The 14,562-nt window shown below is 37.3% G+C and overlaps 6 protein-coding genes and 1 long non-coding RNA gene across 9 annotated transcripts; 4 read left to right on the plus strand and 3 right to left on the minus strand.

The window, feature by feature from the left end:
• Nucleotides 1–227: 227 nt before the first annotated feature.
• On the plus strand, nt 228–1,149 carry linc-160. Its single transcript, NR_102015.1, has one exon. It is a non-coding gene; the product is annotated as a long non-coding RNA linc-160 (long non-coding RNA).
• A 3,338-nt stretch (nt 1,150–4,487) lies between these two features.
• lag-2 lies at nt 4,488–6,260 on the plus strand. The gene is made up of 3 exons (NM_071476.3): nt 4,488–4,999; nt 5,237–5,455; nt 5,502–6,260. The coding sequence occupies exons 1-3, from the start codon at nt 4,495–4,497 to the stop codon at nt 5,984–5,986; spliced, it is 1,209 nt and encodes a 402-aa protein (NP_503877.1). The 5' UTR covers nt 4,488–4,494; the 3' UTR covers nt 5,987–6,260.
• Nucleotides 6,261–7,446: 1,186 nt separating this feature from the next.
• Y73C8B.3 (AB hydrolase-1 domain-containing protein) lies at nt 7,447–9,382 on the minus strand. The gene is made up of 6 exons (NM_071477.8): nt 9,132–9,382; nt 8,471–8,624; nt 8,133–8,414; nt 7,954–8,075; nt 7,809–7,904; nt 7,447–7,756 (listed from the first exon to the last, which is right to left on the minus strand). The coding sequence occupies exons 1-6, from the start codon at nt 9,273–9,275 to the stop codon at nt 7,568–7,570; spliced, it is 987 nt and encodes a 328-aa protein (NP_503878.2). The 5' UTR covers nt 9,276–9,382; the 3' UTR covers nt 7,447–7,567.
• A 181-nt stretch (nt 9,383–9,563) lies between these two features.
• On the minus strand, nt 9,564–11,147 carry Y73C8B.2 (AB hydrolase-1 domain-containing protein). Its single transcript, NM_001392491.1, has 5 exons — nt 11,039–11,147; nt 10,148–10,583; nt 9,976–10,097; nt 9,825–9,920; nt 9,564–9,778 (listed from the first exon to the last, which is right to left on the minus strand). Exons 1-5 carry the CDS (start codon nt 11,144–11,146, stop codon nt 9,614–9,616), a joined length of 927 nt encoding a protein of 308 aa, NP_001379784.1. The 5' UTR covers nt 11,147; the 3' UTR covers nt 9,564–9,613.
• On the plus strand, nt 9,703–10,096 carry Y73C8B.9 (Transposase; the record flags this gene model as incomplete). Of its 2 annotated transcripts, NM_001307833.1 has the most annotated exons (2): nt 9,703–9,722; nt 10,021–10,096. In NM_001307833.1, 2 exons carry the CDS (start codon nt 9,703–9,705, stop codon nt 10,094–10,096), a joined length of 96 nt encoding a protein of 31 aa, NP_001294762.1. The 2 variants fall into 2 exon arrangements, with proteins under 2 accessions (NP_001294762.1, NP_001305196.1); NM_001318267.1 differs by lacking the exon at nt 9,703–9,722 and having other exon boundaries at nt 10,052–10,096.
• Nucleotides 11,148–11,552: 405 nt separating the features above from the next.
• On the minus strand, nt 11,553–13,009 carry Y73C8B.1 (AB hydrolase-1 domain-containing protein). The gene is made up of 5 exons (NM_071479.3): nt 12,866–13,009; nt 12,666–12,819; nt 12,328–12,609; nt 11,840–12,057; nt 11,553–11,793 (listed from the first exon to the last, which is right to left on the minus strand). Exons 1-5 carry the CDS (start codon nt 12,983–12,985, stop codon nt 11,632–11,634), a joined length of 936 nt encoding a protein of 311 aa, NP_503880.1. The 5' UTR covers nt 12,986–13,009; the 3' UTR covers nt 11,553–11,631.
• Nucleotides 13,010–13,412: 403 nt separating this feature from the next.
• On the plus strand, nt 13,413–14,478 carry Y73C8B.5 (EF-hand domain-containing protein; the record flags this gene model as incomplete). 2 transcript variants are annotated; one of them, NR_134543.1, is made up of 4 exons in its annotated part: nt 13,413–13,505; nt 13,554–13,698; nt 14,088–14,170; nt 14,218–14,478. NR_134543.1 is itself a non-coding variant. In NM_001269092.2 (3 exons), 3 exons carry the CDS (start codon nt 13,692–13,694, stop codon nt 14,476–14,478), a joined length of 351 nt encoding a protein of 116 aa, NP_001256021.2. The 2 variants fall into 2 exon arrangements, 1 of the variants encoding a protein (NP_001256021.2); NM_001269092.2 differs by lacking the exon at nt 13,413–13,505 and having other exon boundaries at nt 13,692–13,698.
• Nucleotides 14,479–14,562: the final 84 nt, after the last annotated feature.

Below are 14,562 nucleotides of genomic sequence, written 5' to 3' on the forward strand. Positions count from 1 at the left end.
CCGGAAAACCCCTGCTTCCAATATCAATATTCATGAACAATTACGGATCTATTTTTGTTTACTTCTAGATTGTATTCCGAAAATGTCACGTGAATGCACATAATTCACCCAAAAGTGCCCGTCGGAAGGACTGCATCACACCATCATAAAAACCTTCCTGTCGCCATTTTCTCTTCATTCCAACCGTCCTCCAATAAAAAGTGCATTTTCATGGGTGCCGGAGGGGGCCAGGTGTTCTTCAAATTACAATTACCGGATCGCCGACGACGCCATATACCGTTCGCTTCATTTCTTTCATTTCGCTTTTTTGTTTTCGGTTTTCCTTTTCATTTATGAAAATTCTTCAAGAAACTGGAAATATCTTCCGGCGCTAAAGTGGGCGGTACGGGTAGAACAAAGCAGAAAAAGGGCTCTGCTCGAATGAATCTTTTCTTTTCGTACCCTTACTTTTACCTCCACTACTAAACACTCACAGCACCACCTCAATTATTTCCGTTTCAAATTTTCATGTGGACCCGTGAGCACCGGGGGATTGGTGAAGTGGTGTGTGCACGTATTCTTTGCTTGGCTAGAAGTTTTGAGATTTTTTGGAAAAATTTTTACGTCATATTTTAAGTCTGCAGTTTTTTTTTTCTAAGGTGGTGTAGTCGGAAGTTTTTATTGCTTCATTAGACTCAAAATTGTCTGAAGACACCGAATTTCATGATGAAACTTCTTGAAAACTTTTTGAAAAAAAGTTATGGCGGCTCAAAAAATGACCCAAAATTAATCAAAATTTTAAATTCGACCGACTATTAAGCGGCTGGAAACTAACTTTTTTGAAACCACCGTCTAATTTTGGGTTTACAAGTCAAATATCTTCTTTTGTTTAAGAAGTTTTCAAGAAGTATATGAATGTTGGTGTTTTCAGACCACTTACTATTAGAGTCTAATGAAGCAATAAAAAAGTTTCGACTACAGAGCCTTTGATAGAACTTTTAAAAACAATTTTTTTATGGGTTAAATTACTTAAAACTCGCCTAGAAATTAGTGTTTAAAGGTGGAGTAGCGCCAGTGGGGAAATTGTTAAAAGTCACTCCTTTGGTCCCAAAATGACCAATTATCATGATAAAACTCTTCAAAAAATTTTTGAAAATTTTTTTTTATTTTTAAAAAGTGGCAATTACTCAGTTTTTGCCACTCATTATTTTGGACGTCGACCAAAAAAAAAAATTTTTTTTTGACATTTTTTATGTTTTAATTTTGTTTAAATTATTTGTATTAAAACATTGTAGGAATCATGCGACATTTCTTTAAAATTCCCCAAAAGCTCGTATTTTTCAAAATTTTGGCAATTTGCCAAAACTTTGACCGGAAATTATGAAAAATCTAAAATTTTTTGGAGTTTTTTATTATGATATTCGGTTGTTTTGGATCATTATAAGTGCATTTAGACAAAATCCCCACTGGCGCTACTCCACCTTTAAATTGCAGTTGAATTTTTTTTAAATTCTCATTTTTGGAAAATTTGGAAATGCACCAAAATTTTGACTGAAAATTATGAAACATTTGCAATACTTTGAAATTTGTGTGATTCATTTATTTAGGACAGTTATTAGTTTACCTTAAATTTCCCTGAACTACTCTACTCCACTTTTTCCACCAAATTATTATTCACGAACCCAAAACTATCTTACACATCTTATCTTACAGGTTATACATTCTGCCACGTCTTGTAACCCCCTCCCACCTATTCTCTAATATACAACCTCCCTTTCAAACAGTCCGTTATGACTCTATTGCTCCTAATCCCCCTTTTGTTTCCGGTTCGGCCTGAAACAAGAATAACAACAGGTGACTCGATAACTGTTAGGAAAATAAATTTTTTGGTCCCAATATTTCGGTATCCATTTCAAAACATCTTTTAAAATTGTCAAGACAGACAATTACTTCTGCTTGAAATGAAGGACACATGTCCCCTCAATTCCTCATAAAACAAATAGAGGGGTGTCGAAATGATAAATGTTGCAAGTGAGGTGCAGATGGCAATGAAATTTATATATGTTTCTTTCATTCCATTCTTGTGGGGCAATTTCAAACGTTTGATAACTCACAGTGGTCTAGATTTGCAGAACATCTGTGTTAGGTCAAGCAGAGCGAGAATTTGAGCATTTGAACTTTAGGGTCCTGGGGGGGGGAGGGGGGGGGGGGGGGGGGGGTGTCTAGACAGTCAGCGGCCCATAAGGGTTCATATGGTTTGACGGTGCATTGAACTATTTTTTAAGGAAAAAATTGAGATAAAGGCCATTTTTCCAAGAAAGCATCTAGCTTTTTCAACTGACACTACAAATTTCCCTATAACTTTCTGAAATTATCAGTGAAAAGTTGCCCAAATTTGAGACTTTAGCTAAAAATAGACAATTTTTTCCAAAACTTTGAGCGGCCATAACTTTTTTTTGAAAAACTTTCGGAACGTCTCATTACAAAATTTGGTTGCTTTGAGCCATTTTGAATCCGAAAAAGTCTCAAAAAGCAAAGTCTTAAATTTCGGTACTCCACCTTTAAAAAAAATAGGGTTTCCGCCGAAATTTCTGGGTTCCAATAATATCTGTTACCATTTCCTTGCTCTGCGACGAGCAGCCACCAGACAAAAATCTCCTAATACCCCTCTTCATGCCTTTGTTCTTCCGGTTTGGCGGTCTGAAAAAGAGCACCCCTCCCGGCGGGGGGCTCTCGGTATCTGTTCCGCAAAAACCGTCATATGGAGGGCTATCGGGAGACGGGAAGAGTTGGAAATACGGGAAATGGTGATGAATAGGTAGATCAATCGATTCCGGAACAAATAATTTGAGTTGAGCACGCGTGCTCCACATGTGCTCAGCCGCTTAGGTGTGAGTGAAGATCCTTGGATTTCAAGGCCATCAGCCATTTCCCCTGTCCAGCTAGAGCAGTCCTAAACGGAATTTTTTGCATTCTTTTGCTTCTTTACAATTTCAAATGTTCACTCTAACTAATTCAAAAATCTTTCTTTTTTACGAGCTCTCCTTGCTCGCCGTTGTATTCCATTCATACCTTTAAGACCACCCGAGTGTACGCATATTTAACCAGGCACCCTAAAAACATGAATAGTCTGTGGTGGAGGTAGACAGTGTGTTTTCTAAGAATGTCTCCGTAATTTGAAATATATTTTAGAGTCACCTGAAATTCATTTTTCAAGCAATATTTCTTACCATATCTTTGGGGATAATTTTAAAAGTGGAGTGAAGTCGTTTAGGGACACGCTTTTAAGTTTTAGGAAATGGTTTTTTTTTAATTCATAATTTAAAAAAATCTATAAAAATTGTTACATTTTTTATGATTTTCTCAATTTTGTTGAATGTTTGAATTTTTTTTTTGAGATGTATTGTTTGAATTGGAGCTTTTTTGTGAGTTTTTTTTTAATTTTGCAATTAAATAAAAAGTAGCTAAATTAGTTTTCGAATTCCCGCTCAAATAAATGTCCCAGAATTTACATTTTTGAGTTTTCCGGCTAAATTTTTGCCGTTTTTTGAATATGATTTGTAATATTTGGTCTGAACCATGGTTTTTCCAATTTTCAGAATCTTTCTCGCAAAAAATCTCCGTATCCCGCAAAATAATTGTTGAAGCGTCAAAAATTGGCCTAAAAGTCGATAAATTAACATTGATTTCGCTTTTTTTTTAGGAAAAAAGTCTAAAAGTATTTTTTAAACTATACAAAATCATTAAATTTTGACAAGAAAACGCTTAAATTACAATTTTTTTTATTTTTTAAAAATTTAAAAAAATTTTAAAAAAACATTAAAATTCAGATAAATTGCACAATTTTTATTGCACAAGTCGTTCGTCGTTCGTGTTTTTTTCGCTGTCAAAATGTTGGCAAAGATTGTGAAGTCCCCTGTAGTTTAACACTCTAAGTTACTCCAAAGACTTCTACCTGCCTACCTGCCTGCCTATCTATAACCTAGTGCCTATCACCTACTCGCTGCATAGTTTGATGTACCTATATAACAGTTCATAAATGAATTTTGTCAAAATTCCACTCTCAAGTATTCTTACACGTACTTATTTTGTACAAATCCTTGTCAGTCGCTGCAAGAACATACACATCGAAGAGGCGCAATCGAAACAACAGGTGTTCGCCCGTTGATCGTCTCCCCGCCCCGCCTGTTGGGCGGGACGGGTGTCGGTCACCACCACCACATCATATTGTTGGACACACTTTGCACATCCGGTTCACACCCGATTACCGCATCGGGGTCTTGATCTGGGGCGGCTATTGGATCTTTTGTTTATGTAGATTTTTTTCTCGCCGTTATGATTTTGGATTATTTTTTCTCTTATCTTGCAGTCGACTTGTAATCTTTGCCTGATTGCTAGCTAGCCAAAACTTTCACTTGTTCTTTTTTTTCCTCTAAGTATTTTCCCGAACTTATAGTCGACCTTGAGCTTTGCTAGAAGCCAACAACACTTTTCAAATTTGCCTTTTTTCAGAAAATGATCGCTTACTTCCTCTTACTCCTCACCTGCCTCCCAGTCCTCCAAGCCCGAGTAGAAGTCCATCAAGAGTTCATCTCCTCGAAGCGAGTCTCCGTCCGCTTCGAAATTGTCACAGAGTCCCACTCGCCGAATCGTCCAGTCACATTTGACCTCTTCCCCCGCGGCCCCAAAACCAACATCATCCTTCTCGACACGTTCAACCCGGTCTTCAACTTTTCCATTCAACTTGTGCAGCCGTTCACTGGTCAGCCGCTCGGTGATCGGATCTATCGAAAAGTTCAGTTTTCGGGCACCAACCAGCCGTGGATCAACGACACGTTCACGACGACATCTGGAATTTCGTTGAGCGTGGCGACCGAGGTCACATGTGCTCGCAACTATTTCGGGAATCGATGCGAAAACTTTTGTGATGCACACTTGGCGAAGGCCGCGAGGAAAAGATGCGACGCCATGGGACGTCTCCGCTGTGACATCGGATGGATGGGACCACATTGTGGACAAGGTGAGCTTTAACTTCAGTGTGTGTTTACGTGGTATCAGGCTGTCCCATCAGGGTTTGATCTACAAAAAATGCGGGAATTTTTTGGCTCAAAAAATGTGACGTCAGCGAGTTCTTAACTGGGTCTCAACTCCCGCATTTTTTTTGTAGATCTAGGTAGATCAAACCGAAATGGGACACTCTGGCACCACGTGTGTGTCTCAAAACTTCCTATAGATTTTTTCAAGTGTTTTATTTCAGCCGTTGACCCCCGCAAGTGCTCATGCGAGAACGACGGAATCTGCGTCTCGTCGATGATTCATCCAAGTCAGCCAAATCAAACATCGAGCAATGAACAGTTGATCTGCGAATGCACCAACGGCTTCACCGGCACTCGTTGCGAAATTTTCGGCTTCAATCAGTTCCAGCTGACCGCGCCCCGACCAGATGCTTGCAGTGTCAAAGACGCCTGCTTGAATGGTTAGTTGTTTTGTTAGAGTCTAGACATGAGAATTTGTTTTTTCAGGCGCCAAATGCTTCCCAAACGGTCCGAAAGTCTTCTGCTCCTGCGCTGTCGGCTTCATCGGTGAATTCTGTGAAATCTCACTCACCACCACCACCCCAACTACCGTGGAGATTACCGTCTCTACCTCGGGATACTCCAGCGCCGTCTACATCACAGTTGCTCTCTTCGTGATCTTCTCCATCATCATCGGATGCTTCAAGTACAAGTTCAAGCCGATGAGACAGCAGGCCTTGGCTCGTGGACAGGTACCAGAGCCCTACAAGATGCCTGAGACAAAGTCGATGCTGATCGATCCGGAAGCTTCAGAGGCTCAGAAGAAGGTGTTCACCATCGAGGGCAGTGTGCAGAAGATTGATGAGGAAGTGAGGTATACCAGTGCTCCAAGGAAGTATGAATCGAATAATGAGTATGCCGTTATTCAAAAGTCTACTCCACCGCCACCATCTTTAAGTCCACCGTCTATTCCAGCCTGTCACTATGTCTAGATTCTTCCTTTATCCAAAAAATGTGTGCTTCTTCCACGAGTAAAAATTTTCACCGTTTTTTTCTCAGTTTCTCTCTCTTATCTCATTTTCTTTAACTGTTTCCCTTCTGATGTTACGTGTAATTTCCGATCTCCTACATTCCGTCCCATCTCCCCACCTCCTCCAGCATCCCGCGTTCGTTTTTCATTTCATTGTATTCTGAAATGTTTGTTGTAATTTATACTTTTATACTTTTTGTTTTCTGTTTTCTGAAAAAAAATTGCTGATCCAAATCTTGAAAATCTGGTCCACACCTGTCTGACAGGTGCAGTGTGAAAAGCGCAACCAAAATGATACGAAAAAATTTTCCATCAAAAAATTGGCAAAAAGAATTCAAGTTTTGCAGGTGGCAGATTTGTGGTTGGAACGGATCACATCTGTCAATTTTTTTTTTTAATCATTTAGAAAAAAATATATTGTAGAAAAAAGGTTCAAGTATTTGAACTTATTATCCTTCTCCCCTTCTATCCCGCCGCCAAATTGTCAAACACTTTCTAATCCTGTTTGCACAGGTGAGGTAGGTTTTTGGCTTTTTGTATCCAGAATTATATACACACATATACATATAAGGAAAATTTTAGTATAGACGTGTTTTTTGAGCAAAAATTGAGCAGTAGTGCTTAAGATCTGGATTGTAAAAAAAATTAGCATAATATAACTAATCTCTAATACGTTAGGTAAGTACTTGAAATGTAGAAAGTGGATGGGAACCACATTAAGACACAGTAGTATTACGGGAACATTAAACTCTAAAAATGCGTATTACACAACATAAATGACGCGCAAAATATCTCGTAACGAAAACTACAGTAACTCTTTAAATGACTACTGTAGAGCTGGTGTAACAAAATTATTTTTGAACGATAAAAAAACGATTAAAATCGTATTATTCTTCAAAGGCGCACCTCATTTTTAATTTAAAAAAATTTAACCGTATTTTTCAGTTATATATCGCAAAATTTCGCCGTTAAGAGTACTTTTAAATTGGAAAAAAGGCCGATCTAAAAATGTTTCAAGATATTGGGACAATTTAAAATGGTTTGAGTCATAGGTGGGCGACAAACGATTGCTTCCGGCAAATCGGCAAATCGGCAAATCGACAAATTGTCGGAATCGAAATTTCCGGCCTATCGGCAAATCAGCAAATTTCAGCATTTAAAACTTTCGACAAACCGGCAAATTGGCATATTGTGGTTTTGCACATTTTTTTTTTGGAAATTTCAGAATTTCAATTTTAATCGGCAACACATCTATTTTGAAAAGTATGCAAGTTCTATGAAAATATCTAGAAAAAACGGGAAAAAAATTTCAAAAAGGCACAGTTTTTTTTCTTATAAAAAATATCCTCCAAAAACTTCCGGCAAATTGATGTGCGGCAAATCGGCAAATCGGTAAATTGTCAAAAAATAAAAATTTTCGCCCACCCCTGAATAAACTTTATTTTCGGGAAAAAACTTTCAAAACTTGCAAAAAATCACTTTTAGTTTTTTTTTTAATACACAAAAAATTCAAAAAATCACTTCTAAGTCTTCATTACATGATTCACAATTTATTTCTACTCGTTTTCTCATTTTCAAACATGGCTTTACAAGCCTCAGCTACCAGGCCGGCTCTCGATTTGTTCTGAAAATGATTGTCCTGCGCGACGAAAACCGAAGCTCCACGTTGAGTCCCCGTAAAGGAATCAAGGATTTTCAGTCTCTCGGCTTCTGAGATCTCTTTGTCAATGTTCTGAAAATAATTGTATTGTATAATAAAGCTACTTTTCAAAAAAAAAACTTACAAAATGCTGCAATCCTTCATGCTTCTCGAGCGTCTCAAAAACAATTTCCTCCTCGACGAGGTGATCTTTTCCGGCGAAAACAATCAGTTTTTTGACCTAAAAATTGTGAAGATGAAGCTTCAAAATAATGAACTATCAATCTTACATTCATATCGTTTGTCTTTTCAATAAACTCAAGTTGTCCTCCCAACGAGACATTTATCATAGATCTCATCGAGTTGACGGCCTCCTCGCCAGTAGTGATTTTGAATCCAAAAGCTTTATATACTGAAATTCAGAAGGGTTTTAGTATGAGGTTTTCAAATTTTCAAAAAAAAAACTCACCGCCCAACATCATGGCATTTCCGAGGAATAATGGTAGCATTTTATAAATTGAATCCACAGTTGTCATTCTAGAAATCGGGTTGATTCCCTTATGAATCCTCAGACCAGTCGGATTGATGAGCACAATTCCGTGAGCATCTCGAGCCACAGCCGTCTGAAGAGCATTCTCACATCCACGACTGTGACCGATGTACGCCATTTTTCCATCGATGCCTAGCTCATCCAGCAGTGCATTCGAATAGTTTTGCCGTTCGATGTTGATATGTTTTTGGTCGGGGTACTCTACAAAATTTAATTATTTTAAAATAATTTTTTTGAATTAAAGAAAATCAACTCACCATTTGTAAACGTGAAGCCTGGATAATTGACTCCAATGAATCTAATTTTTAAGTCATCCAGCTTGCTCCGAATGTACTTGAAATCGTTGTGAGACCCAGGGGAGCCGTGGAAAGCAACTACAGTACCAAATGGTGAGCCGGAAGTAAGGGAGTCCTAAATATATAAAATTGGCTCTACTCGTTTCATAATTTAAAAAAATCATTCCATCAGAAAATTTGAACACAAAATTAATTTTTTTTTTAACTTTTAGCTGATAATTTTGCTTTTTGGCAAGTTTTCCAGTACTATCAAGAATACTAAATTTTGCAATAATACGGTATCTGGTCTCGACACGACAAATTTTTGGTAAATGCAAAATGTGCGCCTTTAAAAAGTACTGTAATTTCTAACTCGTGTTTCAGTTGAAGTTTCATTGCTTTTTTATAGTTTTTCGGCAGAAAAGTATACTTTTTTGTTCGAAAAACTTTAATAATACAATAAACAATATTTAAACTTCTGAACAAATTGTGAAGAAAACTATGAAAAATTGATGAAACTTAGCAGAAAAAAAGTTTGAAATTACAGTACTTTTTAAAGGCGCACACCTTTTTGAATTTAACAAAAACTTGTCGTGTCGAGACCGGGTACCCTATTGCAAAAATCCAAAAAAAAAAAACTAACCTCATAAACCGCATCCAGCTCCACTTTCTTCCCGCTTTCCGTCTCAAACTTTACCAATTTTCGGCACAAATTTGGTTCCGTCATTTTTTGAAAAACTTTTGATGGGCCAGCAGAGGCCGCCAGAAACACTTTCGACGTTATCATTACACTAAAACTATTTGGAAAAATAAATTTTAGTGGATTTTTTTCTACTAGGAAATGATGGGGACAATGCGAGAGTTCACGTATTTAAAGAGAGCGCAGAGAGAAGGTTGGGTGAACTGAAGAGATAGTGTAGGGGTTAGATGAGGCGCAGAGACGTAAGAAAAAAGCGTTCGGAGATAGATGGGTGTAGTGTTGGCCACATTGTCGTCTGTGTAGTTGATATCATTTGTAGCGGAAAATATGTCAAAATTGATAAGGATTTTAGTTGTCTAGACCCCGTCGGGAGTATAGGAAAAATTAATTTATGCTTGTAAAAGTCCAGTAAACGTTCGAAAAAATTATGCATCCAACATTTTCTTGCAGGACTCAGCGACCAGCTCTGCCTGTGATTTATTCTGAAAATGGGTGTCCTTCGCCACGAAAACTGATGCACCAAGTTGATTTCCCGTAAAACATTCCATAATTTTTGACTTTTCCTCTTCAGAAATTCCATCTTCAAATCTCTGAAAAATTTTAAGTTTATGGTAGAGATGCTAGAAGTTAACTCACAAAATGCTCCAAACCGTCATGTTTCTCCAATTTCTCTAGGACAATTTCTTCTTCTACCAAGTGGTCGTTTCCGCCGAAGACGATTAGTTTTTTGGTCTGAAAATTTTCAAAATTAGAAGGGCGTAGACGATAGGCTTTTTTGAAAACTTACATGCTTCTGATTCAACTTCTCAATGTACTCAATTTGATCTTCCAGCGACATCCTCATCACGGACCGCATTGCGCACATGGCCTCCTCTCCAGATTTCACTTTGAAGCCGATAGCTTTGTAGACTGAAATATTTTTAAAATTTGAAATGAACTAAATAAATATTTTTACTTACTTCCTAAAATCATCGAATTTCCCAAAAAACTTGGCAAAAGCCCATACATCCAGTCCAAATACTCCAGCCTATAAAATGGCCTAATGCCCTGATGATGTCTGAACCCGGTCGGATTTATGAGCACAAGACCGTGAGCTTCACGTCCGACGGCTGTTTGCAGAGCATTCTCGCATCCACGACTGTGTCCCATGTAGATAATTTTTCCGTCGATTTTCAGCTCATCTAGCAAAGCGTTGGAGAAGTTTTGGCGTTCCGGATTTGCGTGTTGTTGACCTTCATATTCAGGCGTATTTGAAAATCCCGGATAATTGACTCCAATAAATCGAATATTCAGATCATCCAGCTTGCTCCGAATGTACTTGAAATCGTTGTGAGACCCAGGGGAGCCGTGGAAAGCAACTACAGTACCGAACGGGGAGCCGGAAGTGATAGAGTCCTGAATTTGAAAAGTTAATATTAGGGGGGCAAATTTTTTAGTAGGCAAATTTGGCAAATTGGCAAAATACCGGTTTGCCGACTTGCCGGAGTTTTGATTTTCGGCAAATTGCTGATTTGTTGTTTGCCAAACCTCAACTTGCCAGAAGTTTTCAGAGGGATTTTTATAGGACTTAAAACTGTGCCTTTTTGAAAATTTTCCCCGTTTTCTTTGGATATTTTCATAGAATTTGCTTATTTTTCAAAATAGATGTAGAAGCATTCTTAGGATGCGTACAATTTTTGCCGATTAAATTTGAAATTCTGAGATTTCCAAAAAAAAATTGGCAATTTGCCGGTTTGCCGAAAATTTCAATTCCGGCAATTTACCGATTTGCCGGAAAAGGTCGTTTGCCGCCCGCCCTGGTTCAAATATCCAGAAAAAAAACTAGATTAAAGTAAAACTTCGAACCACACCTCATAAACCGCCTCCAACTCCACAAATTGTTCATTTTCCGCTTGAAATTTCACTAGCTTCTTCAAAAGCTTGGGCTCACTTATTCGTGCTCTGGGGACCTCCGTCATTCTTGAAATTGTATTGATTAAAGAAAACGGTACAATAATTAGTTTTGACATTAAATTTTAAAAATAAGAAATGAAATTTTTAAAGCGTAAAATATGTATATTTTTTAAACTCGACAAAATAATTTAATTTCTTTGCAAAAAAATCAATAAAGAACTCGAATAAACCGTGTTATTCGTGGAATCTCAAAGGTCGAAAAAGGAAGTAAAATTGAGGGTAATCGTAAGCAAGCGCGCTCTATTGAGAGTGACCTTTTCCTCTCGAAGAAGGGGAGGCATTGTCACTATGCAAATACAGGGATTTGTGTTCCCTTGCAGCAGTACAGGTTGGAAGAACGCATTTTTTACAATTTGCTCACATAATCAATCGGCGCAGGACTCACAAAAGGAAATTGTTTTAAGAATTAACGCTTTGATAATAAGTTATTATTATTGATAACACAATTCAATGAATAATTCAAAAAAAAATTGAAAAACTATTTATAATACTAATTCAATAACATTGATCTAGCAGCATCTGCCAATAAATCCGCCCGCTTCTTATTTTGAAAATGGTTATCCTTTGCAATAAATACAGATGTTCCTTTTTGATTTTTGAAACTCTCCATTATTTTCTGCTTTTCAGATTCTGTGATGTTCGCTTTGAAATTCTGAAATTCCTTCCAATTTTTCAAGTTTTTCTATCACAAAACTTACAAAATGCGCGAGTCCCTGATACTTTTTGAGTGCTTCAAAAACAATTTCCTTTTCAATTAAATGATCGCTTCCCCCAAAAGTGATCATAGTTTTTGTGGGCTGTTCATTCAATTTCAGAATGTATTCCAGTTGCTTTTCCAGGTCACAGTTCATAATTGCTCGAATAACCGCCACGGCTTCCTCTCCGTCTTGAATTTTAAATCCGACCGATTTCATTACTGGAAATTGGAAAAGCTATTTATGGTTCAAAAAGTTACAATTTTCAGTTTGCGGAGACCGTCAACCAATCAGCGGTGCGCGGGGCGTGGCCAACATTGCTGATTGGCTGGTGCTTTTCAAATTTGAGTGCATTTTTGAAAATAAGCTTTCTACACATACATTTTCAAAACTTCGTGAAAAATCCGACAAATTTCTTCTAGAAACATTTCTCCACTTTTGAAAATACGTTGGGAAATTTATATTTTTTCGAGGAAGATAAAAAAACTTACAATTATACATAATGGTATCTCCTACCGTTTTCGGCAATTTTTTATGGAAATATACCAGAGATTCCAGCTTTCCCTTCGGACGAGACCCTTTATGAATTCTCAATCCAGTCGGATTAACCATTACTAGTCCATGAGGTTTCCGATTAGTAGCTGTTATCAGTGCACTTTCACACCCTCTGCTATGCCCCATTATGATCACTTTTCCCTGCACATCTAGCTCGTTTAACAATGCTTCTGAGTAGCTATTTCGTTCCCAGTTTCCGAAATGTTGACCGGGGTAGGCTGAAATTTTTTTAAAAATTATTTGATGGTTTTTTTAAAAAATAAACTGAAATTACCAGGAGTTTGCTTGAAACCTGGGTAGTTAATGCCAATGAATCTAATATTCATGTGCTCCAAACGCTGCCTAACATACTTGAAATCTTTGTGAGATCCTGGAGTTCCATGGAATCCGATTACAGTGCCCAGTGGTGAGCCTGATGCAGAAGTATCCTAGAAAATTGACTATTGAATATTAAAAACCTTTGGCTTACCGTACCTCATAAACTGCATTTAAATCTACCAATCTTCCCCTTTTGGTTTGGAACTGCACCAGCTTTGAGTACAACTTTGGCTCACTGGCGGGTAGGATGGAAAATGCTCGTTTTGACACAATCATTCTTGAATTTTTGAAATTAACTCTGCAAACAATACATCGAAATGAAACAGTTTTAGGAATTTGAATTTAAAACAATTGAAGTCGCGTGAATTTTTAAACGTGAAAATTAATTTTTTTTAAAAATCAAAATTTGATTAGTTGTCTTTTTAAATAGTTTTTTTTCCAAATTTTTTGTTTTACAATTTTTTATTGAAAATATAGCGATTGTTAAAATAATAGCAAAAAATCAAAATTTAAAAAAACCACAACAGACTGGCAAAAAGGAGAACAAGAAATGACGTCAAATGCGTACCCACAGGAGGAAACCGGTCAGATGTGTCTGTGTAGTCAGTGTGTAGCCAATGCACCCCCTCCTGTACTTTGGACCCTTGTCTATGTTTTAAGAAATTTTCAAATACAAACCTTAAACTGCAGGGCACTTTTTTCAGATTGAAAACTTTGGTTGGCCCAAAATTTGTTTTTTTTTTCAAATTTTTGTTGGCGTTTTCTGGGACAGTATTTCAAAATCTAATAATTTCTTGTATGTTTTTTATTGAATAAAATTACTATCACAGTTCTCAAATTATAGTCGTTGGAAATATTTTTCTTGGTGAAGATTCTCGGCGAATTCGGCAAATCGGCAAATTTGTCGCACACCCCTGATGTAGAAATAAGCTAGGCCCGTAACTAAGCATCCCGTTGGTATGACCATCTATAAAGCCGGTATATGATAGGTAGGTAGGAAAGCCTATTTTCACTGTATTTTCAGAAAATTAGTTGTATTTTATTGGTTTCTGATATCTGGCAGCAGGAAAACGAGTAGATAGGCGTAGGTCGGCTTGAAGGCAAATATGCATTTTTGGGTACTATTCCTTTTCTTGTACCTTGATAGCGTCCTACCAAAAAATAGCTGGAGTTCTGGAAAAATCGATTTTTACAGCATTCTGTGTCAGTTATTGAAATTATTCGAAAAATGTTTTTTTGCCAAATTTTACAATAGAAAAAATCGTGCTTTGCTGAAAGTATTGGATATATTATCCATTATAAATTCAACGGAAAACATGTTTTTATTAAACAAAATATCCATTTAAAAAGGGCACCTGTAAGTGAGTTTACATTCAAGCCATCAATTCTATCTTCTTCCTACTCATCATTCTCGCCTGGATTCCAAATTTTGGAAGTTCTCAGGATAATGAGGCTCTTGGAGTGAGTTTTTAATAATGTTCGAAACAATTTGTATAGATGCTTTACAGGAGCTAACAGGAGCTATGTTGTCGCTAAGAGGCTTGGCACAGAGTGAAGAGAATTTTAAAAAGGTGTTCCAAGAGTTTGACGAAGACGGAAATGGCTTCATCTCTGTTGCTGAACTGGAACCCCTCTTCAGCAACTTTCAAGCACGGCTGTCTGCCGAAGGGATTCGCAAAACTTTCCGTTACACCGATATCGACAGAAATGGTCAAGTTGATTTAGATGAGCTCATCGATGTAACCAGAGCTGTAAATCCTTCTCTTTAGAGAATCACCAACCTCAAATTTTCCAGTTTCCTCCTCTTATCCTCTCGTTTATAAGTATTATCTTCCCTAAAAAACTTTGAATAA

This window comes from Caenorhabditis elegans, chromosome V (genome assembly GCF_000002985.6).
Source record: "Caenorhabditis elegans chromosome V".
In the NCBI taxonomy this organism is placed as follows: domain Eukaryota; kingdom Metazoa; phylum Nematoda; class Chromadorea; order Rhabditida; family Rhabditidae; genus Caenorhabditis; species Caenorhabditis elegans.